Raw genomic sequence first — 24,145 nt, 5'->3', positions numbered from 1 at the left:
CGGACTATGGGACGATCTAGTGGTGGTCTCGCAGGCCTTAGTTCTCTCGCTATGATGGTGGACAAAGGAAAACCTGGAAAAAGGGAAACCCTTTGCCACACCCGCGGCGGAAGCCACTCTAACCACAGACGCATCCCTCACAGGATGGGGGGCTCCCCTATCCCATCAGACTGCTCACGGAGTGTGGACTCCGAACGTAGCATCCAAACACATCAATCTTCTGGAGCTACTAGCGGTGTTCAAGGCGCTAAAAGCCTTCCAGGAACACCTACAAGGCAGGACAGTGATGGTCCTTACAGACAGCACCACAGCCATGTATTACATCAACAAGCAGGGGGGAACCCACTCTCCAGGACTGTCCAAACTGGCCCAAAATATATGGAAGTGGGCTCTGAAACAAAATATGTTCCTACTGTCTCAACATGTACCAGGGGAACTCAATCTGCTGGCAGACAAACTCAGCAGGGATTTCCCCCTGCCCGAAGAGTACGAATGGCGACTGCACGAAGACATCGTCTTCGACGTCTTCACGCAATGGGGATTCCCAGAAATAGACATGTTCGCAACCCTGGAGAACTCACAATGCCAAAGTTACGCCTCCAGGTACCCCCAGAACCAATCCAAGGGGAACGGTCTGTCGATTCAATGGTCAGGGAAATTTGTTTACGCTTTTCCCCCGACTCCCCTTCTCAACAAGGTGGTGCACAAAATGCACCAGGAACAAGTAACCATGATACTGGTGGCCCCAATGTGGGCCCGACAGCCATGGTTCGCTCACTTGATGGAGATGTCTCAATCTCCCCCAGTGAAACTCCCCTGCCCGTACAACATGCTGTCACAAGACAAGGGCAGGACTCTGCATCCATGCCCCCAGAACATGAACTTAGCAGCCTGGCTCCTGAGATCATAGAATTTGGACATCTACAGCTCCCGCAGAGATGCATGGACATCCTCAGGGAAGCCAGAAAACCTAACACTCGCCACTGCTATTCTAGCAAGTGGAAGAGATTTGTCATCTGGTGCAGAGGAAAGAGCATTAACCCAATTGACTGCTCTCCCACACATATTGTTCTATACCTGACCCATTTATTGGATTCAGGTCTAGTGTTCAATTCCATTAAAGTCCACCTAGCGGCACTGTCTGCATACACCACTTCCCAACTCAAAGTGTCGTGGTGGAAGATCCCTGTTATAAAGGCCTTCATGGAGGGAGTAAAGAGAATACACCCCCCGATAGCTGACCCAGCTCCCGGATGGGACCTTAATGTGGTACTTACCAGACTCATGGGCTCACCATTTGAACCCATGCACAAAGCATCTCCTAAACACCTCACTCTTAAGACTGCTTTTCTAATAGCTATCACCTCCATCAGGAGAGTAAGTGAACTACAGGCTCTTTCTGTTCTAGACCCCTTTGTTACAGTTCACAGAGATAAGGTGGTTCTACACACTCACCCAAGGTTTGCTCCGAAATCCATCTCAAAATTCCACGTAAACCAGTATATAGAACTACCAGCGTTCTTTCAAAATCCTTCCAACTTGGGAGAAAGGACTCTGCACACACTAGATGTCCGCAGAGCGGTCATGTTCTACATGGAAAGAACCAGACCACTGAGGAAGACTAATCAGTTCTTCGTCTCGGTGGCAGCAGGAAGAGAAGGGGATGCAGTTTCAAAGTCCACTATTTCTAGATGGATTGTTCAGTGCATCACTCTCTGCTATACTCTTGCTAAGAGAGAACTGCCCTTTAGGCCAAGAGCACATTCTACTCGAGGCACGGGGGCGTCCATAGCATTCATTGCAAATGTTCCCCTTGAGTCCATCTGCAAAGCGGCTACCTGGAGTTCTGTGCACACCTTTACAAAACACTACTGTCTAGATGCACACTCTAGATCTGACTCCCAGGTGGGACAGGCAGTATTAAGACATCTTTTCTCTACTGTTCCTTCTCATAACCCACCGCCAACTCCGGGTACTGCTCGCTAGTCTGCTTAGATTCACATGCGCCCACCCTTCCTCCCCGCTCAGATGGAAGGAACATAGACATCCTTTTCTATATTTCTCTCTTTTCTGTACTCACTCACGTCTAGAAGGCTCCCTCAGGGCAGAAAAATACAAACAGAGGGACCTCGACGCGTGGGGGATTGTGGGTACAACGCACGTCACTATAGGGATAGTGTTACAGACACGCCTTGTCGACGGCCCCTTTTCGACTACGAAAAACAAAATGCAATACTCCGCAGTGACCACTGGATGTCGGACCTATGCACAGCATGTGAATCTAAGCAGATACAACCATCAGAAATGCTTTTACGGTAAGTAATGCATTGTCGAATAGGCGCGTTACAAATGCCATATCATATCAAGTTTGCCCAAAGGGGCACACTCTGACACAGCAGTAGTTGCAGGGCAGGGATCGAAATAAAGATTCTTTGAGCATGCCCTGAAAGCATCTCATGGGATTGAACATCCCCTCATAAGAAGGAGCTTCCTCTGGGGAAAGAGGATTTAATACACTAACCTCTCAGATGAGTTGCAAACTATAACATTTGTGCCCTTTTATACACTGTTCCAAACAGAGTTAATGTCACTTGTGTGCTTTTATGGCACCATTTTGCCTGGGGAGCCAGAGGTAGCTCCTTTTAGCTGTTGCTGTTAAGCTGTCTAGGCTTTTCTAGTCACAAGTAGGTGTTTAAAAAGCTTCCAGCAAATTCAAACCATGCTTTAAGCCAGAGGTACCAAATACATTATTTTTGTGCAGTTCTGCTGAATCAAACTATAATCAATATTTGTGGGCGGAAACGTCATACATGAACATGCCAAACATATGTATACCATTTAGAATATTGAGTGCGCGTAAGTGTGTACTGACAAATAGGTTTTTTCACTGTCCCGCTGCTTCCCGGGAGCAGTCCTAGACGTGTGGCACAGAAGCATATCTGCACTCAGCAGACACAGTCAGCAGGCGCTTGACGAGATGGGAGCAACTTGGTTTGCGTCGGAGGATGCGAGAAGGGGGCAACCAACCCGGTAAGCAGACCTGTCCTGTGTTTATTTGGCAACGCGCTTCATGTGCCATTATGAACTGATTGCATCACATAAAGGCCTCTTCCTGTTAATGCAGTGATTAATATTATTTGTTCATGTTGTGGGTGGTACTTCGACTTTAAAGTCACCTGAGGAATATTGCATTCATTATAGTGCATTGTCACAAAGGTTCATCAAAACCTCTCAATGTCCGCATTAAATAGGCATGGCAGGATTGCAATAAAGCATTACTTAGATTAGCTGAGATAGAGGTGAAATTGCAATCATCACACTGTGGAATATTTTTATCCACACAGATGCACCACACTGCACCCCTTTGCCAATGGGGAAAGAAAACTTCCAAAAATGGAGGCGATAACCCCCGTGTGCGCCAAATCTGCAAAACTGTGCATGGTTCACAAACCACAAAAGAGCTGCACACCCTGCCACACACAGGCATAGTGGTGCAAAAACCGGAATTGCTGCTGTCATCTGTCATCTGTCACCTGTCACCTGTCACCTGTCACCTGTCTACTGTTACCTGTCACATGAATCAATGCCACAGAAGTGGACTAAAATCCGAAAATGCCCTTTAAATACAGCTTCCTAATCGATGGCAACCTTCAAAGTGCTGTTTTGGTGCTAAATTCAGTCATTTTCCCCAGTGAATTATTGAAAAGAAAGTGGGCTGGATCCTCAATTCATAGATTTTCCATTGCAGTCGGAGGAATCCAGGCCTCACTGACTGACGGGTGCTTCTGAAAATTAGCTGTCAAACCCAGTTTAAAATTGTTTGTTTCTTGATTAAAATGGCAAAATTCACCTATTTAAGCATGTTTGTGAAGGGCTAATTCTTTTAAAATGTCCAAATCCCTTTATAAACTGTGATTGTATTTTATATGTGAAATGAGAAGACTTTAATGTAAAGGGACCCAGTCTGGAGCTAATGAACTATTAATTCTGATCTGACAGCCCCGCCTGGGAAGATTCACATTTCAGCTTGACACTCAGTTGCTACAGGGAGGCTAATGGCTGCTTAATGATTCCTGCATAATGAAAACAAAGAGAGCCTCAGACTTTTGTCTTCGGGCTAACCCAAGGACAAAGAAAGGCTTGGACACCCATCCTCCTAAAAGGGGGACAGGATGTGGCAGAGGTTTCTCAGTGAACTTCAAAGGACTGGCCATTTGCTCACTTGGGAAGTAAAAAAAAACCTGGCCTGGATTTTGAATGGAAATGAACTTTGACATCTAACAGGGCATTCAAAATAATTAGACAAGTGAAAAATACAAACTTTAATCTGAACTCATTCTAGGAAGTTGAAGATTTGGTAAGCGTTCTTACTACAGAACACTGTGGCAAAACTATTAATGTTGCAGGCTTAAAATTGTATGTACATGATCCACTGATCAGCCCCCAGAGAGGTACCGAATTAGAAATGAGTAATCGAAACTGTTAGGGTTAAAAGTGATACAAATCCGTAGAATGAGAAAGACAGCTCGCACAAAGATGGGGAGTGAATGTGGATGTAGAAAATCGAATATAAAATATGTACATAATTTTATTAGGGTACACAATTTTGGAAATGTACATTTGTGCAACAGTTATGTTTTGGTAAAAATCAATGTGGGAGTTCCTAAATCCCATCGTAAAGATGACAGTTCCGTTCAGACCGCCAACCAGGACAAAGTATGTGCCTGCAGCCACTCACAGATGTGGGGTTGTGTTTTTGAAATTCTACCCACACCATAAACTGGGGGGATGGCATTTGACAGTATAAATATAGGAGTTTCACTACTAATAGATACACACTGCTTCCAGAACCCAACCAGATGTCCACGCAGCACCTTATTCCAGAACTCTTTGAAGAATTCTGGAGTCAGCTACAAGATGTAGATCCAGATTTCTTTGCAGAATCCAGACTTCGCATTGCTGAATTCTTGCTAGCTTGACCCAATTGCAAACCTCCAAAATTTAAAAGAATAATTCTGATTCAGCTTGGCTTGCTACCATTAAGTCTTGCCCGCTGAAACTTGCATCCTGCTGTCTACCGTGTCCAGTAACCAGAAGGACTCTTCCAAATCCAGTCTGAGGTGCAGTCCAAAATTGACCAGAACCGCACCGCTGATCCAATTCCCCCAGAGGTGCCCTGCTGCTGGTAGACCTGACCCGATTCATTGACCAGAGCTGACGGTCCAATTTAATTATAAATGACTAAGTATTAACAGGAAGAACAGTGACCCATAGTATATCTGCATTGTATTATCCCAATCTCAACCCATCCCATCTTTAATTCAGAACCCTAGTATTGTTAGAATCCTCCTTGCACTGATTTGTCTCATCGGTTACGAAACCATAACTCCTTAATGATTTAAGTAACTAAAGTAAATCCCAGAAGAAATTGAGGATCCATCACGTGAATGGTTGCGCGGCCACGTAGCCGTGAAGATTAATGTGTGGTCTCTTCTTTTTCATAGTCATTAATATAGTATAGGAAAACCGATCTGTCATTTTTTTTAAATAAAATTTGTTTTCTTTTTCTTGCCTATTTTGCAAAAACGCCTCTCACTAAATCCTCTATAACTTCTTCACTTTTAACGATAGAAACACAATTTCAACTCTCACGGGTACCTAAGACCCTTAGCTACATCCACAACTAAAAACATTGCAGAACAGTGTATTTGACCCGTTTTTTTTTTTGCCAAAGTTGCATGCGTCTTTTTTTCTGTTTGACATGTTTAGTGTTGTTTTCCTTTGAACATTTCTCCAATTAACCATTTTGCACCCTTTTGCAGTATTTTACAAAGCCATTTTCATCTGTCAGTTTAAAGTGTCATTTAACAAAAACGGTTTTCTCTCTTGTTTGGGGAGGGAAGATTGCCTATAAACTCTAGACCTTGTCTTTTCATGTCTGAATACCTTCTGATTACTCATATTGGTGTAGGATTGCTCATTTGTATCTAAACCACTTTGCAGGTGGGAATATTAACCTAAATGATATCTGTTCACAAATCACAACTGTTCTTTTTCCTGTGTTTCTATCCTGCATTAGTATAAGTTTTCGGTTTGGGTTGCCTACGTTCGTGATACTTCAATATGGATGTTGTACAACAAAGAGATACGTTGTTCACGGAAATGTTAAAGCACTGTTTAGTGTGCTACTATTATGGTGAAGACATAATGCGTTGTGATTAGAGTTATCCAATCATTTGTTGTCTTCTGTGTCGGGGTTGTATGGTGTGCATGTGTGCAGAGTTTGCGGTAAGGTGTTGTTTTTGGGAGGTAGGGTGCTGAATACCGAGTGGGGTAGTGTGTGTCCTCGCTCTGCGGGAGTCCGGCCGGGTCCTCTAGTGGTTTCACATATTTCTTGGCGTTGATGACATTTGCGTTGTTGTTACGGTTACTAGGATCATGGTCCCTTGTGCATGTTGGGGGGGAGAGGGGGGATTGTGATGGCAGCCTGGCCTGTGCTAGGCATCCCATATTTGTGGTTGTGGTGTTTACTGTGTTTGCAGTCTGGCTGGGGCTAGGGGTCCCGTGGTGTCAGGGTGAAATGCAATAGTGGGCAGTTTGGTAGTGTTCTGTTACGGCAACGGGTGATGCACTGCGTTTGTGCAGTTGGCAGGGACTAGGGGTCTCGGGGTGTTGTGAGGTGTACTGCATTGTTTGATATATGTGTGCTGCAGTGACGTTTTGGCAGAAACTACGGTTCCTGGGTGTGTGGTGTTAGTGTGCTGCAGGTGCAGTTGTAGGTGCTGCGGTGCAGTTGGCAGGGACTAGGGGTCCCGGATGTGCAGTGTTGGTGTACTTCAGGTGCAGTTTGTCAGGGACTAGGGGGGTCTTGTGGCATTGTGGTTCAGTGACGCATGGTTTATCGCTGTTGTGCTTGACAGTGTTTCCGGTTGGTTTTCTTGTGTGTGTGTGTGTGTGTGTGTGTGTGTTCTCTGTGTGAGAGCTGTATGGACTGAAGTTAGGGTGTGTGCTTGTTGTTGCTCTGTTGAGCTGGGACAGTGCCCGGGGGTGGCAGCCCTGGTGCCCTGGGGTGCAGACCAGGGTGGAAGGTTGTTGGTGCACAGAGGGGTGTTCATAGTTAGTGTAATGTAATTTTGTGGGACGCTGGGGCGTGGCAGGCTCTAGGTTTCAAGGGGCAGCTTGAAACAGGTGGAGTGCATGGTTTTTTGTTTTTGATCCTCAAGTGTTTCCCAGTTCAGGTTGAGGGGAGGTGTTAGGCCTTATTCTACTTCGTTAGGTTCCTCTTGGATAGTGGTGTTGTGGGGATGGAGTGGAGTATAATGTATTGTTTGGCACGGTTAGGGTGCATGTCATTTGTATCTCTTAGCACGGTTTGGGTATAGAACCGTTGGGGTGCCGTGTGGGGTTTATTGTTGAGCTCAGCCGTCCTTAGTGTGATATGGTTGTTGTAGGATATTCTAGTTGGTGCTCTTTGGTGTTGTTTTGTGGAGTGTGTGATGCTCCATGTGGACAGTTTCCCTGAGGGTTTGGGTTGCGGGTCCATTTGGGGTTCCTGGGTTGTTGGAGCAGGTACATGATGGCCACACGTATTTGTAGGGCGGATTGGGTGTATTGGTGTAGGAAGGTACTAATTGCTGCAAATTCTCTGGGTTTTCAGAAGTATAAGGAGGGAGAGGTGTTGATATGTATGTCTCCCTTTTGCTCTGTGAGTATGGTGATGTCGGTGTGGAGTGGACGCTATACTGTGATGTCACATGGAGTGTTAGTGTTGTTATCTGAATGTGTTCCAAGTGGGACAGTTGGAGAGGATTGGCTGGCGTTGAGGGACGTGCCAGTTTTCCTGTGAACTATCTTGCTTAATAAACCCACATTAACTTACCTGCTGGCTCAGGTGTGTTGGTTTATGGTGCCACATAATTTCAGCCTGCTCCCCCTACTCACAGTATTTCTCCTTTGTGGCCGTCGTATTTTTCAGGTAAACCTTTTCAGCAAAAAAGCCACGAAAAAAAACTTGAGGTGAATGAACATAGCAGGAAGTGCTCAAAATGGGTTCTATATTCATTCATCCCCAGTTTTATTTTTTTCATACAATATTTATGGGAGGCATGAAAGCTTGGTTCATAGACCTTGCTGCCTGGAAAATTAGAATCCTATGTGCCCATGTTGCCTTCCTTATGTTGGTTACTATGACTTGCTGAACTGTGACTTGCTCAGCGCTGTGCTCCGTGGCCGAGTAAAAAACAGCATTTGTTTTGCGATTGAGGCAGAGGACAGGACAGAATTTCTTAGTTTGTCCCAGAATTCAACCCCAGTGCCTCCCACAAGCCATACACTCCTCTTGCACAGTGCACACAGCCACAAGCCAAAATGTCCCCAAGCCGTCTCTGTCCCCAACCGCCACCCTTCACCTCTTGTTGTTTGTGGCATTTCCATAACTTCGGTATCTGAATATCTTGGCCAAAAGAGGTGCCGGGCTGCAGAAGAGAAACATGCTGACAGTGAAAGAAAGAAAGGGTTGGTGAGGTGACTAGGATGGGCAGTACAACGAAAATGCAGTCTCCAATTTGAAGCATCACTGCCCCTTTCTACATACTAATCTCTGCCAGCGCTCCATGGAAACATTTCTTCATAAGGCAATTAATGAATCATGGCAAATGCTGGTATATAATATTTATCTAATTTAATCTAAGGTATCCCCTTTCAGAAATTGGTGTGGGGGTGAGGGGAGGCTGATGGTATGCACAAGGTTTGTGGGCAAGAGGGCCAACTGGAGCCAAGAAGGATCTGCCTCACCCATCAACCGAAATTTGCAGTACACACATGGAAAAATCTGGAAGCTGGCTGAAGGCCTTCGGGACAACATCAGCCTTCATAAAGCCACTGATTCAGGGATTGTTATGGCAACATGCCTAGGTATCAAAGGTTTGGCTCATTAAGAAGTGTGATGGTCAGACCAGTGGACAACATTGGCCTCCTAGTGGAGCATGGGGAACAGACTGACATTGTAAAACCAGGTTCCTTTAATCAATAAAACTCTCCATTTTTAAGAACCATGTGTAATTCTTGCACATCAATACTCCTGCTGTCCATGGCATCAACTGATTTAACTATCGCCGGATCTACCCAACTACACAAGCGGTCTACCCTTGTGTCCTTTACTAGCAAAAATGACATATGAAGCAAAACCTTGTAAGCTAATAGCTGTGGTGGCGCAGGTCTCTTGGAAACAAATTAGCTTCCTCTAACAACACCATTTTACCATTCTGTCAGTTTGGCAGATGCCCACCCGGCTATACCCAACATTGTTTGACTGGTGAAAATGTTTATCCTCCCTAAAGAGCCTATTAGTTCAAGATTCTCAGCAAAGGCCTGCCCAGTGGTGTTTCCAACCATCCCACTTAACAGCGCGTCAAGAAAGTTGGGATGAGAATCGCTCCCTTTTGAGCAACCTGGCTTAATCATCCATTAACATGGCGCTTCACACCCTCTCCCCTGGGGCTGTGCTAGCGATGCAGCAAACATTTCGAAGGGATTGTGGCCTCTGACGTATTCCACATATATGACAGTTGTGTCCCACAGCACTTTGCACTGTGCACTTTGGAAACTTTTCAGCAGAGGGTGTCCTGCGTCGATGGTGTCGAGCCGATGTCCCTCGAGGGCCTCCGTCGAGGGTCAACGTCACCGGATGTTATATATAGGACGCACGGCGCCCGTAGCCTTAGTTCTGTTTTTTCCGACAGCAAATGTGTTAGCTTAGTAAAACTCGGCGCGCCTTGTGGATTCTTTGAATCGCTTAGGATGTCTATTTCTTTGACCCCTCCGACTCCAAGGTCGGTGTTCAAGACTTGCCGGGACTGCAAGTCCAAGATGTCGCTGACCGACCAGCACCTTATTTGCTTATGGTGCCTGGGTGAGTCGCAGGACACCGACAACTGCTCCAAAGGCCAGTCTCTTACAGCCAAGGTCTTGCATGAAAGGGGAAGCTCCGTGCAGATAAGCCATCGAAAAAGTCCCGTAACACCGGATCGAATTCTAGGGTTTCCACCGACGACTCGAGGGGCGATTCTCTGCATCGGGAGGAAGCTCTAGGTTCTCGGACCCAGAGAGGTTCCCACCATTCCTTGTCTTCGCAGCACTCTCGGAAGCGCTGACACCGGCCACCTTCCCCGTCCTCTTCAGAGAATGGTTCTGTGCGTATGGTTGCCTGTCCCACGAAGTCCTCGACGCCGGAGGAGTGGGCGGTGTTTAAAGAGCAAATGATGGCGATATTCCAGTCGCAAGGCACGGTTCCTGTCGCAACTTCTCACAAACCCGGTAGAGAACACTCTCGATCCGTGGCTTGCACGCCTTCGGGCTCGTGCTGAGACTCACACCGGGAGCCCCCGAGGTCCTGTGCGGACAAGAGCAGTCGCAAGAGCTGTGCATCCAGGTCGCGGTCCTCATCCCCAGCGAGACCGGTGCAGCCTGTGGAGGTACCGACGCCAGCGTCGACTTGTTCGGCGCCGGTCCACTGAGACTCGGACGATGCTGTTCTGTATCGACCCACGCCTGTTCTGGCGTCAACGCTGAAGGTCTCGGCGTCGATACCATTGGGGCGGATTCCGGCATCAAAGTCCTTGGGGGGGGGGGGGGGGTCTAGACGTCTATGTTCTCGAGGCTCTCGGCGCCCTCAGCGTTTTTTGGGCGTACTGTGTCTGAGGAGTTTCTTGGGGCTTCCTCTATGTCTGGAAGGCCGGCATTGGGCTCCAAGCCCTCTTCTGTCACTTTGGCTGGGTTTTCCGAGCCTTTGTCTGACATTTTTGAAGAGGAGGAAAGATCAAACATTGGAGATCCTGTTTCTCAGGATGAGGCTCTGGGATTGTTGGGTGACAGTCCATTGGAGGAATTGAGGCAGTCCCTACATATGACGCCAGTGGCCTGGATACTTCTCCGCAGGTTGAGTTTGGTAGGCCTGAGCCGGGGGCTCATGCAGACTCTTCCTACAGGCGGCTCATGTCTAGGGTTTGCGAATACCTGGGGTGGTCCAGTCCTCCTGAGGATTTTATTCAGGATGACCTTACTGACCTCTTGGACCAAGGTCCCCCCTCTGACCAGGTATTGCCCTTCCATCTTACATTGCAAAAAAGGGTGTCATTGGCTTGGCAGGCCCCGGAATCGCTTCCGACGGTCAATGAGAATTTGGCGAAAAAGTACCACCCATCTGTTAGCGACCCCAGCTATTTGTCTACTCACACCACTCCTGAGAGTTTGGTGGTTCAGGTGGCTGCGGCCACCTCGAGACAACAGGCGTACCCTACTATCCCTCGGGAAAGGGACGACAAGCGATTTGACGGATGGGCTCAGAAGGTCTTTTCGTCACGGGGCATGGCACTGAAAGCTGTCAACTTCACATGTGCCCTGGCAAGATTTACACACACTCTGTGGACCTGTATTTTCTACGCGACTGAGCATATTCCCGAGGAGGAGGAAAGGGATAGCTTCCTAGCCATTGTGCGCGACGGCAAGGTTGCTATCTGTGAATCCCTTCAGTCGGGGTTGGACACGGCAGACTGTCAGCCAGTCCATGGCTGCGAGCACCGTACTACGCAGGTTTGAATGGTTGCGGAAGTCGGGGTTTGCTTCTGATGTGCAATCCCATCTTCTGAACATGCCCTTTGATGGCGTTCATTTGTTTGGCAGCAAGGCTGACTAGAGCCTTGAGAGATTCAGAGCTCCAAAGCTGCAGTGACGTCTTTGAGCGCTGCAGTACGTCACCCTCTGCCTTTTCGCCCTAGGGGACAACAATGGAGGGGAGTTTCCTTTTCGTTTCTACTCCTCTTTTGGTAGATCGAGCGGAGCTGCCAAACATTTGGGCCACCGTAAGAGTACCCGTGGTGGGAAACAGGGTACTCAGGGTGCCAAAGCCATTCGGGCAGTTGCCTATTTGCCCTGAGGCACTGCCGCAGCCGTGCCAGCTCAGTCACGAGGCCATGTCCCATGGTTCGCCGGTTGGGGGCAGACTTGCGCAGCATCTTGGAGAATGGCGTGCCATTACTTCGGATGTGTGGGTTCTGGTTAACATAGCCCACTGCTACTGCCTTCCCTTCTTTCAGCAGCCTCACAACAATCCACCGGGGAAGCTCTTTTAAGCGTCCGGATCCGCTCCTTGCGCAGGTAATCCTATCCCTGTGCCTGTAGCGGAGAGGAACAAGGGATGGTATTCCCCTTATGTTTTGATCCCAGAGAAAGACTGGGGATTGAGACCCATCATGGACTTGCGTTGGTTGAACAAGCTTCTCGGGAAGGACAAGTTCAAGATGGTCACTCTATCTCAAATCCTCCAGGCCCTTCAACTTCAGGATTTGTTGGTGTCCCTAGACCTCAAGGATGCTTACTTTCATGTGCCGTTTCATCCTAAGCACACAAAGAACCTGAGGTTTGCGGCTGGTGACTCGCACTTTCAGTTTCGGGTCCTGCCATTCGGATTGACCTCCGCCCGAGGGTCTTCACCAAGCTAATGGTGGTGGTGGCAGCGTACCTCAGGAGAGGGCGGATTCACGTCTACCCCTCCCTGGACGATTTGGTTGATCAGAGCGCGCTCTCCGGAGCAAGCCCTGGATCACCTCTCCGTCACCTGCCATTCCCTTCACAAGCTGGACTTCTTTAAATTTAGGGAGAAGTCACATTTCACACCTTCCCAGCGGCTCCAATACATCGGAGCAGTGCTAGACACGTCCCTGGGCAAGTGTTCGCCTCCCCAGGTGCGGGCTCATCACATTCTGCAGATGGTGGACATGTTTCAACGTGCCCAGAGTCTCCCGGCTTTCAAATTCTTAAGGTTGCTCAGCCTCATGGCATCCTGCATTTTTCTGATGCCTGAAGCCAGACTGAGGATGAGATCCCTGCAGTGGGCTCTCAAGATGCAATGGTCGCTGTTCTCTGGCAAGATGTCCGATCCCGTTCATATTCAGATCTCGGTCGCCCAGGATATTCTATGGCCGATGAAGGCAATCTGATTAAGGGGGCACTGTTTTGGCAACCATGGCTGGAGGTGACTATCGTAACGGATGCCTCCCTCACAGGATGGGGCGCTCAAGCCAACAAGTTAACAGCCAACGTCGGAGTCCAGACTCTACATCAATCTGTTAGAGCTGAGAGCCATCAGGCTGGCCCTGAAGGCTTTTCTGCTGTCTGTGCAGGGGAAGACTGTTCTGGACAAGACAGTCGCCATGCATTGCCTCAACAAAAAGGGGGGGGCAGGGTCACTCCCGTTGTGCATGTAGGCAGTGCAGCTGATTCTGGGCCATACAACAGGAAATCTTGATCTCGGCAGTTCATCTGGCCGTAAACTAAACCGTGGTGGTGAACGCTCTGAGCAGGCAGAGCACGGTCTCTCGCGAGTGGGAGCTGGCTCAGGAAGTCCATTTGGAGGTCTTGGCCCTTTGGGGAACCCCAAAAGTGGATATTTTTCACCACCAGTGCAAGAGATTTTGTTCACAGGAATTTCCCCGAAGAGGAACCTTGGGGGACGGTTCTTCCCACTGCTGTACGCCTTACTCCAGTCCCCGTCATTTCTCAAGTTTTGCAGAGGTTACGGAGGTTCGGTTCCCGAATGATCCTCATTGCTCTGGATTGGGCCAGGCGAGCGTGGTACCCGGACCTTCTCAACATGTCCATCTGCCCTCCACACCATCTTCCCTACGGGAGGGGTTGGGGTGTAACGCTCACCTGATTCCCACGGAGGTGCTGATCCCGGCTGGGCTGTTATCGTTTCTTCAATTGAGAAGCGTAGAGCTCGGACGACTCTCAGGACTGGGCTTCCTCTTATCGAATGTCTGACTTGCAGGGTAAGTTTTCTGCAGGTGGAAGAAAAAGGGTTAATCACCGTTTGATGGGATTCCTTCTCCCACCAATCGCCAGTTTCTCCCACAACCTAGCTTTCTACTTGTCTCGGCGAGCTCTCACTTTAGGCGTATAAATGCTGAGCTCTCCATCCTGCGTCTGGTGCAGGGGTGTGTGGATTCCAGTTACGTCACTGGACGAGTTCAGTGTTGAGGCTCAAGTCTTTTGCGGCCTTAGTTGTGGCACTGGTGCTGGGATGCCGAAGAGTGATGCCGCCGTTACTGCACGAGCGGATGCCTGTAAGTATACTGTAGTCTTTAGGCTTTAAAAGATGGGCACCTCAATAATGTCCCTTTTCCTTTGTTTCAGGCCTCGGGATGCTGTGGGCGTAGTTTTCCGTTGCCGCTGCACGTGCCGATGCACGTAAGTATAATGATCGTTGGCCGCTTTTAATGGCACCTCTAATAATGTCCTTTTTCTAGTTTTCAGGTGCCGGGATGCTGCGGTTGATGCGGCCGCTTCTGCGCGTGCAAAAACTGGTAAGTTAAGAAGAATGCGACTGCCTTCACCCGAACCCCTTTTTAATTATGTCCTTTGCCTTTCAGGTGCAGAGAAGCTGCCGAAGAGAAGGCCGCGGTTAGCTCCGTTGCAATCACGGATGGATCAGGTAAGCGGGCGCGGCTGCGAGCGAGTTGCACTTTTCTAACCTTATGTTTATTCTTTGCAGGTTTTGCCGGTGACTGGATTCCGGGATCTGGTAAGTATTGTTCTGTGTCTTTCTTCATCCACAGGTTGCTGTGCGAAAGCTGAAGATGACTCTGGACCTGGAATGCAGGAGCCGACTCGGTGAGCGTCCTGCTGCAGAATAACGCGAAACACGTGTTTTCCATCGGGTGTGGTTTAAATAGCAGAGAAGTGCTTCCAGTGTGTGTTCTTCCACCGGTTCCACCCAGGTAAGAAAAGAGTTCCTGAATGGAGGGAATAGTTCCTCCCAGCCCTGATGGCTGGGGACTTCAACCAGACTGGATTGTTCTGGGTAAATATGCAGCATGGTCTGCCTCAGGTAAGTCCACCCAAGCATTATTACACTGTTTATCAATATGAGCCTGGCGCCTATGGCGCCGGGACTGAAACCCTTCATGAGCCTGGCGCCAAAGGCGCCAGGACACGGTCCAAAGGGCCCCTGTAGGGGTCTGCTGGGTCCGGAGTAGTGGAAGACGGGTCTGCTTCCGAGGGCGCTGGGCCAGTCCTGGCCCCTCGGGAGTAGCGCCCATGACAGGGGGGTCAGGTTCTCCATCCAGAGGTCGGGTCGCTCAACCTTCATGCTTGGTATCTGAAAGGTTGAGATACAAGGATTGAGACCTCCCAGATGGAAGTGTTGCTTTCGGCCAGGCGGCCCGCAACAAAATCCCTGTACTGTTGCCATTGGCGGAAGTTCCGCGACTGGTTCAGGGGTCAGAATGTGGATCCTTTCCAATGCTCCATTCTTATGGTGTTTGTTAGGGAGAATTCTCTGTTTAGGCTGAATTTCCTAACCTAGTGAGTCCCCCAGCAGCTTTGCTGGATTTTTTGGGATTTATTTTTTTTTCTCCTGCCAAGAGTGAGACTCTTTTACCCTCACTCTTGGACATGATTTGAGTGTGTTCCTTTGACTCTACATGTGTTTAATGGGCTATGGGGTCTTTTACTCCGTAGGGCTTCATGTGTTTTTGTGATGTGTGTTACACAGCACCCTCAGTGCAGTAACACAGGGGTGTCATAGTGACCCCACAGTATAGACTCCATACCCTGGGACTGACTACTGTCTCCCAGGGCATGTAAAGTCACCATTGACTTTACTAGTCTTGAATTCTGAACAGATCCAGTACCAACCATCATATTGTGGACGTACTGGCTGGGGCAATTCGATTGCCCCGGGGTCTGTTAGTCGAGGGGGCACGTCTCCGTCCCGCCTGATCGAGTTTTGGCTGGTGGCAGTGGATACTACTTTTTATATTCAACCGCAAATATTTCTTTATGGGATTTTCCCATTGTTCGAGGCTACTATCTTTATTTATTTAATTACGATAGCCTCGAACATACCGCCGGTTTATTTAATTATTATTAATTCTCCGGTTGGTATTTTTTGCCAAAACTCTGTTCTAAAATGGCATTTGTGTTCTCTTCTGTGACTTCAACCCAAGTCGAGCCCTTTGTTCCACTTTTTGGCGGGCTTCTCCACAGAAGCCCTCCAAAGTGGTGCCACTCTATCTGGGGTACTTAGGAGGGGTGGAGGGGGATTTAGGCACCCTGGACTGAGTTGCCTAGGCAACTCAGGTCGCACTCCGTCCTGATTGGCCCAAGTGGTGAGCCGGCCGGCTCACCACTTAGCATGTTTGAGTGACAGCTAGGCTGAGTGAATGGGGGTTTTCTGCATAAAAGCAGGGCTTTGGGGACTGGAACTTCAGAAGTCGCCACAGGACATAAGAATCTGACGAGGGAGAAGCTGAGCCGACCTGCCACGACGACACCACCGGTGGAGACCTGCTGGACCGTCTCACCACTTTTCCCAACGACAGAGGAGATCTCCCACCAGAGAGTCTTCTTCCTTTGACTGGTGGGGATAACCAGTTTCACCGTCTTTTCGCCTTCCCGACGCATCTCGTGGCCGCCTTGCCTGTGCCTAGCACCCCGGCAACCGGAATACCACGTTTTACCACGACCGCGAAATAAAGGGTAATACCTTTAACCGGAAAACTCTGCGGCTGGTTTCTTCCCTGGCAGTGCAACGACCTTCAGCTTTCCTCCAAGTCGAGATCTTCTCTTCCCCTGGACGACGCCGAGACTTGCACCCGCTGCCAGGAACAACTGCCACCGCTGGAGGATCCTTCCCACTTAAGGTACCGTGTTCCACCTGGCTTCCCTTGCCACTGACTGTATGGGGTAGATTTATCCCCCGGCTTTCGAACCTGGGTTAGCCTGGGACACCCTGGCTAAACTTTTCTGAGCCTCTCTAAACTCTTTTCAAACTCTCTGCAAGACTTTCAAAGCCTAGTGTAACTGTGTGATCTTGGGCGCATTTGTGCTCTGCTCTCTCGAAGAATGGGCCCAGCCTATGGACTTTGGCTCACAAGTGACTTTTGCTCTTCTGCCTTGCTAAAAGTGTTCCTAAATCTTAGAGTGGTGTATCTTTCCATATTCTGTCTTTTTCCCTCCCTTCTTCATGAACTTATTGGAGTGCCATCTATAGTTAAGCGCTCACCTCTGTCTGGAAATAAGTGGTGTTAACTAAGACTTACCTGATAAGGAATAAGGGTTGTATATATTATAATAGTAACTGTGTTTAGAGTGTTTTACAATAAGAGTGCTGGAGTGTTTCAAACAGTGTGTTTTTTAAATAAATAATTATATACTTTGATACCAAAGCTCTGGTCAGTGTTTGCTTGTATTATTGTATCTGAGTACCTATTGTGTATACTTTGCATACTGCCTAACTCTTCTTGAGGGAAGTCTGACTGCTCAGCCACAGCTACCAGGTAAATCTGGGTGGTACAGACTGCTACCAAGTGGGTTTACTGCTAACACCTGTAGTCCTAAATCTTTTGCAGTGTTCCCAAAGGGAACTGCACAGTTTTCTGCCTAACAGTGTTGTCTTTTCTGCTATCTTTAGCCCACAAGGGTCTTCAAGTGGGTACCATTAAGGGTTACCTGGCGTCGCGTTCTATATTTAAGCGCTCGTCTGAAGAGTGTTCTTAATTTAAGATTCCGTTTGTTTTCACAGTTTCTGAAAGGGCTGTCTAATGTGTTTCCACCTTCCCCCTTCCAGGTGGCGGGTTGGGATTTGAATTTGGTTTTAAAGTTCCTGATGGGAACTCCGTTTGAGCCCTTATCCTCTGAGACTGTTGTCTTTTAAACCTGTGTTTTTAGTTGCGGTTACTTCCACACGCAGAGTAAGTGAATTACAGGCACTTTCTGCCAAGCCACCCTTTACTGTTTTCCATAAGGACAGGGTTGTCCTGCAGGTGCAACCTTCTTTTCTTCCGAAGGTTGTGTCTGAATTTCATTTGAGCCAGAAGGTGGTTCTTCCGGCTTTTTATCCTCCTCCGCATCCTGATAAGGAAGAGTAGAGGCTCCATAGGTTGGATCCTAGGAGAGCTTTTATCTTTCACGGATGTCCCGGGTCAGAGTGGACGATCATCTCTTTGTTGGTAATGCTGGACACCGCTTAGTTCAGGCTGTTTCCAAACAGACCTTGTCCAGATGAATTGTTTTGACTATCACTGAATGCTACCATTTGGCGGGGAAGGACCCTCCGGTAAGATTACGGGCTCACTGTACTAGGGGTGTGGCTGCCACCACTGCTCTACACAGGGGTGTTCCTATTCGCAATATTTGTGAAGCAGCCACATGGGCCTCTGTCCATACTTTTGTTAAACACTATTCCCTGGACTCCATCCATGGGTGGAATTTGGCCTTTCGTAAGGCAGTCCTCTATTCAGCCATTTGATTGGGTACTCTAAATTTCACATTCTAAATTCTTTCCCTCTTCCACAGTGTGGTACTGCTTTGGGAGTCTGTCATAGAAGTGGAATACATCGGAGGACACAATCCCTTCGAAGTACAAGTTACTTACCAAACTGGTAAAGTTCTTTCAATGGGATGTTCCTCCGACATATTCCACATCGCCCTCCCAGCCTGCCCCTATGGAGAATTTCCCTTGTGATTACAGCTTCTATTTACGCAAGGCTGTAGGCAGTTATACTGGCAGTAGATTGGTGTCACACGTTCTGGGGGAAAAAAATAAACTGAGGCTAAGGGCGCCGTGCGTCCTATTTATAACATCCGGTGACGTCCTCGAGGGACATCGGCTCGACGCCATCGATGCAGGGCACCCTCTGCTGAAAAGTTTCCGAAGTTCACAGCTGTGGGACACAACTGTCATAGATGTGGAATACGTCGGTGGAACATCCCATCGAAAGAATCTTACCAGTTTGGTATGTAACTTGTTCATTTCTCTTTATATGCAGGAACCCTTGCATTATGTGGTTCTGGATGGGAAGGAAACTATACAAAACCAACATTGATAACCATTCAAGACACTACTGACTGACTGACTGCATCATAAGATCCATGGCCTTGGCAACAGCTGTAAGAAAACATTTCTGGATGAAGATATCTCAGTTCTTACAATTATCAGATGGAAACTCCTTGACATGCCTTTGATGGGGTGAACCTTTTTTTCAATAGTACTGATGATAGCCTGAAGACATCTAAAACCTTCAGAGCTCTACTGCATCATTTTTGGAGGTGTCTTGCCCTCTCTTCTTCATCTGCTATGTCATCCTCCAGACAGTTTTCCCGACCTTATTCCTGCTTGGTTTTCTAGCAGCCAAGGTCCTTCCTTCAAGAGCAGCAGTTTCCACCACATAATGCTACCTTTGCCACAAACTGGCAAACAAGTGAGCCAAGGGCATTATTCCTCCTCTGTCCTATCTGACACTCCTTTGCCAAATCAGCATTGTGTTGGAACCTACACCCCCCACCCCTCCTCCTTTCTGGGTAACAGTATATAACTGTTTAACCAAGGGTGGGCCCATTTCATCTCCAGAACTACACTTACCAGAGGAAATATCTCTGCTTTTGCTCAAAGGAACAGTGGATATTTTGTTCCTGTATCCGAGATTCAGGGCTGCTGGCATTGCCCATTCTTCCTTGTGCCCAAGAAGATGGGTGGAGGGCGGGGGTTGGCAGACAGGTCTTTACTCCCCTCATCATGCACAATTCTAATACACCAGTATGGTGTATATCAACAAGTAGGGTGTTGTGAGGGTCTCTCCTATTGTGCAGGGATGGCCATACTCATCTGGTTTTGGTTATCGATTTTTCAGCAGCTCACTTGATCGGCAGGCAGAATATTAGGCGGATGCTCTAGTCCAGCTTTCTTGGTCTCACTAAAATGGGAAATGAATAGAAAAATTGTGGAGGAGTTCAGCAAGTGGGGCATTCCCTAGGTTAACTTGTTCACGTCCAGCATGAGCAAGAAGTGCAAGCTATTTTGCTCTAGGAAATGTTCCCATGGAGAGTGTCAGGAGGTGCTTGGGATCCCCCTAGGAATTCTAGAGGATACCCTGTAAGGAATAGCTGTTGCAGGCTTGCAGAATAATACTTCACCCCAGCTCCAGCCACGTGAACCTTTGTGTCTGGCTGAGAGGCTGGGGTACTATAATTGGAATGCGTGAGTAAGCTCTGGAAGTTAGGCTTTTAGCTTGCTGCCAGTCCACGAAGTCCAGTCATATCTGATTCAAGCTGGTGTCCCAAAGTGAAGATTGACCTGTTACTGTGTCCTCTTGCTTCAGTTTTGGGTTTTCTTCTTTCTGTGACCAAATCAGACCTTAATGTTTGTTCGGTTAAGGGTTAATTGATGGCCCTACCTGTTTTCAAAAAGACACCAGATAGAACGTTGTGTATGTTTTTTATTTAAAATATTCATAGGAAAATGACTTTGTTTCATTGTCCAAATATACCACAGAAATGTCCTAAGAAAGATCAATAACATAAAGCAAATTTACATAAATGAGTGTTTATAAAGATCCAGGACAAAGAAACGTCCTCATGTGACAAAGTGCGTTTATTATTCGCATCATTCATGTAAAACATGCTGGCAAACAAACAATACATGCAAACGTTTTGAACATATGGTAATTAACAAACACGTAGAGTCCTCTCTTAGTCACATTAATTATTCTTTCTTGATGGGTCGTGTTAAACAATAATCCACATGTTTGATGCATTATTACTGAAAAATGAATGCAAGTCATTCTCCAGTTATTCCTTGCATGAGCCCAAAGCGAATCATTGGGACTAAAGATAAAATATAGTGAGAACATTTTTTCCCATTGTTTACCTGTGTTGGGAGAACAGGGTGGCTTAATTCACCACATTTATTTCTGACTTTCATATAAAGTACTATACAGGGAAAGAGGGAATATATTGTAGACGCGGGTTAGCTTAGGATATGATTCATCAACCCCCAAGTGGACCGGTCATAAGATTAGTTAGAAGCTCCCTACCAGCAGAGTGAGGCGAAGCTGGCTCTTGCAAATGGGGTACTTGCAGATCCATACTGATCGTGAATGTACATAGGGAATCTATATAGGATGATGATGTACAGTTCAGAATCATTCCTATTCTTCAAGAATATCTTAAATCTTCAGTAGTAGCCTGTACCTGATTTGATGTCGAGTGGAGCATCCTGTACCACCACTAGTTGTATGGATACTGCTGTCTGCTTGACAATTTACACAGTCGTAATTTCAGCGTGCATAGGCAAAATTGTTAATCGCTGTTCACCTGAATTAAAATATATAGACAAGAGGAGTAGGTATATAAATCTAGGTCAGGGGTCAACTACCATAAGCCCAAGCTAGCATAGCCATTGGTCGTGCTTGCATAGTCCAAAACATCTGGAGAGGCAAAGGTTATAGATCCCTGATCCAGGTTCTTGCTTCGACTGGTCGCCATAATTTAAAGAGTGTAGCCCATAAGCGTTATTACATCTAAATAGAATGCTTTTGATGACCGTTAAATGTCAGCAATCATGGAGGTTTGCAGATCTTTTAAATATTTGGGAGTGCTCTAGAATGTTTCACAATGGTACCTTTTGGTCCCATAGCATATGGAAATGATGGATAAGTATGATTTTTTTTAAAAAAAAATATTTTATTTTTTAAGGCCACCAGGTTGTGAAGTGTATAAGGCCATATCGTGCAGAAAAAGGGCAGGCAGGTGATCAGGAAAAGGCTACTTCTGTTATCGTTTTTATGTTGCCACCATAATGTGTGTTGTCATTTTTGAATGAATTAACCTTTGATATGCTCAAGTGACAAAGCTAATCTGGATTCATATTGTGCAAACATACAATGTTATATTTGGATTTAATCCCAATAAAAATATCCATAGACATGCATACGTTAAAACTTGGAATGCTCTTTTGGGAATTCATTAGATTGTTTTTCTCCAATTTATTTTCTTTTTCCTGAATTGATTTACATATGTGTTTTATTTTTTGCAGGTTCCTGTAGCGATACAATCATGGACTATTGGGGTAGCTGCATGAAGCTGACGTGAGCAAGTGAAGTGGTACCCACATCAAGTGGAAGAATGACCAAATCACGGATGTTTCGGCTTTCCCTTGTGTTGGGGTCCATCTTCATGATTATTTTCATCATTGTGTTTTGGGACAATGGTGGGACCACTCAGTCTTACCTTCACACGTCCTACACCAGACCAGTGTCGCCTCAGAAAACAGAGAAGCCACCTGCCACAATCCGGAATGAGGAAACTGCCTACATGGCAGATGTAGATGAATTTTTAGACATGTTTCTGAATTCTAGCATGACAAAAACTAATAATGTGAATGAAAGGACTGCACAGACACTTCCATTGGGCTCCAGCCGGGCAATTGTGGCCAGTTTGGAAGAAAATGTGAGGGGATACGATTGGACCTCTCAGGACAATAAAGAACCATTGGATGAGGAAATGCAGCAGGCAGCAAGAAAGGAAACACTCCGTCACTTCTGCGCCAACTCCAGCTTTTCCTTCGCAACAAAGCACCGCACATTTGATGACATTCCAAATAAAGAGCTGGACCACTTGATTGTGGATGACCGCCATGGAATTATTTACTGCTATGTGCCCAAGGTGGCCTGCACAAACTGGAAGCGAGTGATGATTGTTTTGAGTCAGTCTCTCACAGAACGTGGACATGGAATCCCGTATCGCGATCCCCTCCAGATCCCCAGGGAAGACGTTCATAACTCAAGCACACACTTAACATTCAACAAGTTCTGGCGTCGATATGGGAAGTTCTCACGCCACCTGATGAAGATCAAGCTGAAGAAGTACACCAAGTTTCTATTTGTTCGTGACCCTTTTGTGCGCCTCATCTCCGCCTTTCGGAGTAAATTTCTGTTGGAGAATGAGGAATTTTATCGCAGCTTTGCTGTGCCTATACTCAAACTCTTTTCCAACCACACAGACTTCCCAGCCACCGTGAGTGAAGCTTTTTCTTCAGGCATGATACCTTCTTTTAACCAGTTCATCCAGTATCTTTTGGACTCGCAGACAGAAAAGGAGAAACCATTTAATGAGCATTGGCGACAAGTATACCGTCTATGCCATCCATGCCAGATTGAGTATGACTTTATTGGTAAATTAGAAACATTGAATGAGGATGCTGCTCAGTTGCTTCGATTGCTTGATGTGGACACGCGACTGCAGTTCCCTCCAAGCTATAGAAATCGGACTGCAAGCAGCTGGGAGGAGGACTGGTTTGCTAAAATTCCTGTAGCATGGCGACAGCAGTTGTACAAGCTTTATGAGGCTGATTTTGTTCTCTTCGGATACCCAAAGCCAGAAAACCTGCTTGAAGACTGAAACGCTCCAAAATACCAAAAAAATCGATTCTTTCTTTCACTGCCTTCCTTAATATTTTATGATGGCTCACATGTACCTGGTTTACTGCTTTTTTCTTTGTTTTTAGTTAATGCAACGATTATGGATACATTTGACGAACAGTGGATGGGTCGATACATTCATTCCTCCTACCACATCTGAATAGACAGTTTATTTACTTACGTTTACAAAGGGGAGTGTTGTTGTCGGACATGCCCCATCTCCTTTAATTGCTTTTATTTGTATTGTCTTAAATTAATATATTTAAAATATTTAATACATAGTTTGCTGTGGGAAAAGATGCAACTGAATATAAATATTTTGCTTTGCAACACTTGTGGTGGTAATTTCTGTCAGTTTTCTGTAGATACATTGGTGATCAGAATTCTTGTTGCGTATGGATTTGTGATGTCTCATTTCTTATGGACTCCGATTCAGTGAGAGCACCTTCTTTAGAATACAGCCTCTAAATATGGGCACCTAAACCAACTACAGTGCTGGCCTGACAGTTCTCTCTCTGCTTAAAAAGGTCTACCTCAAAAGGAGGATGATATTTGGTGTGCCTGTATTGCCGAACCAAGCAAATGACTGAGACACACAATGCTAATACTCTGCATTAGCGAAGGATATTTGAACCTTCAGGGGGCCTTGGCTAAACCCTGCCACCACCCCCAGCACCTAAATGTCACTAACTCTGCAGTGGCACACTTTAGGGGGGGAGCATTTAGCTCATGGTCACATCAGTAGCTTAAGAACATGCTTTGACATTACAGCTCTGATTTAGGTTATGTGCACTTTTTGCTCAGAACACATTTTACTACCTTTATCATCCAACTTGTCATTTGGTCAGCAAGTCATCCTGCCCATTGCTGTCTGGTACCAATGTCCCGCC

At 46.8% G+C, this 24,145-nt stretch overlaps 1 protein-coding gene across 3 annotated transcripts in view; it reads left to right on the top strand.

The window, feature by feature from the left end:
- Window positions 1-23,585, top strand: part of CHST12 (carbohydrate sulfotransferase 12) — a 279,003-nt gene extending 255,418 nt beyond the window's left edge. For 2 of the 3 annotated variants that reach the window (XM_069647614.1, XM_069647612.1), the window contains exon 2: window positions 21,872-23,585. In XM_069647614.1, the coding sequence (XP_069503715.1) occupies window positions 21,961-23,235 (1,275 nt within the window). In that variant the 5' untranslated portion in view covers window positions 21,872-21,960 and the 3' untranslated portion in view covers window positions 23,236-23,585. Of the gene's footprint in view, window positions 1-2,912; window positions 3,031-21,871 lie in introns of all 3 variants that reach the window. The other variant, XM_069647613.1, reaches the window with a different exon arrangement.
- The last annotated feature ends 560 nt before the right edge of the window (window positions 23,586-24,145 follow it).

This window comes from Ambystoma mexicanum, chromosome 2q, assembly GCF_040938575.1.
Source record: "Ambystoma mexicanum isolate Mex_15411 chromosome 2q, UKY_AmexF1_1, whole genome shotgun sequence".
In the NCBI taxonomy this organism is placed as follows: domain Eukaryota; kingdom Metazoa; phylum Chordata; class Amphibia; order Caudata; family Ambystomatidae; genus Ambystoma; species Ambystoma mexicanum.
The sequence above is the reverse complement of the archived record's forward strand: the minus strand, read 5'-3'. Positions and strand labels throughout refer to the sequence as shown.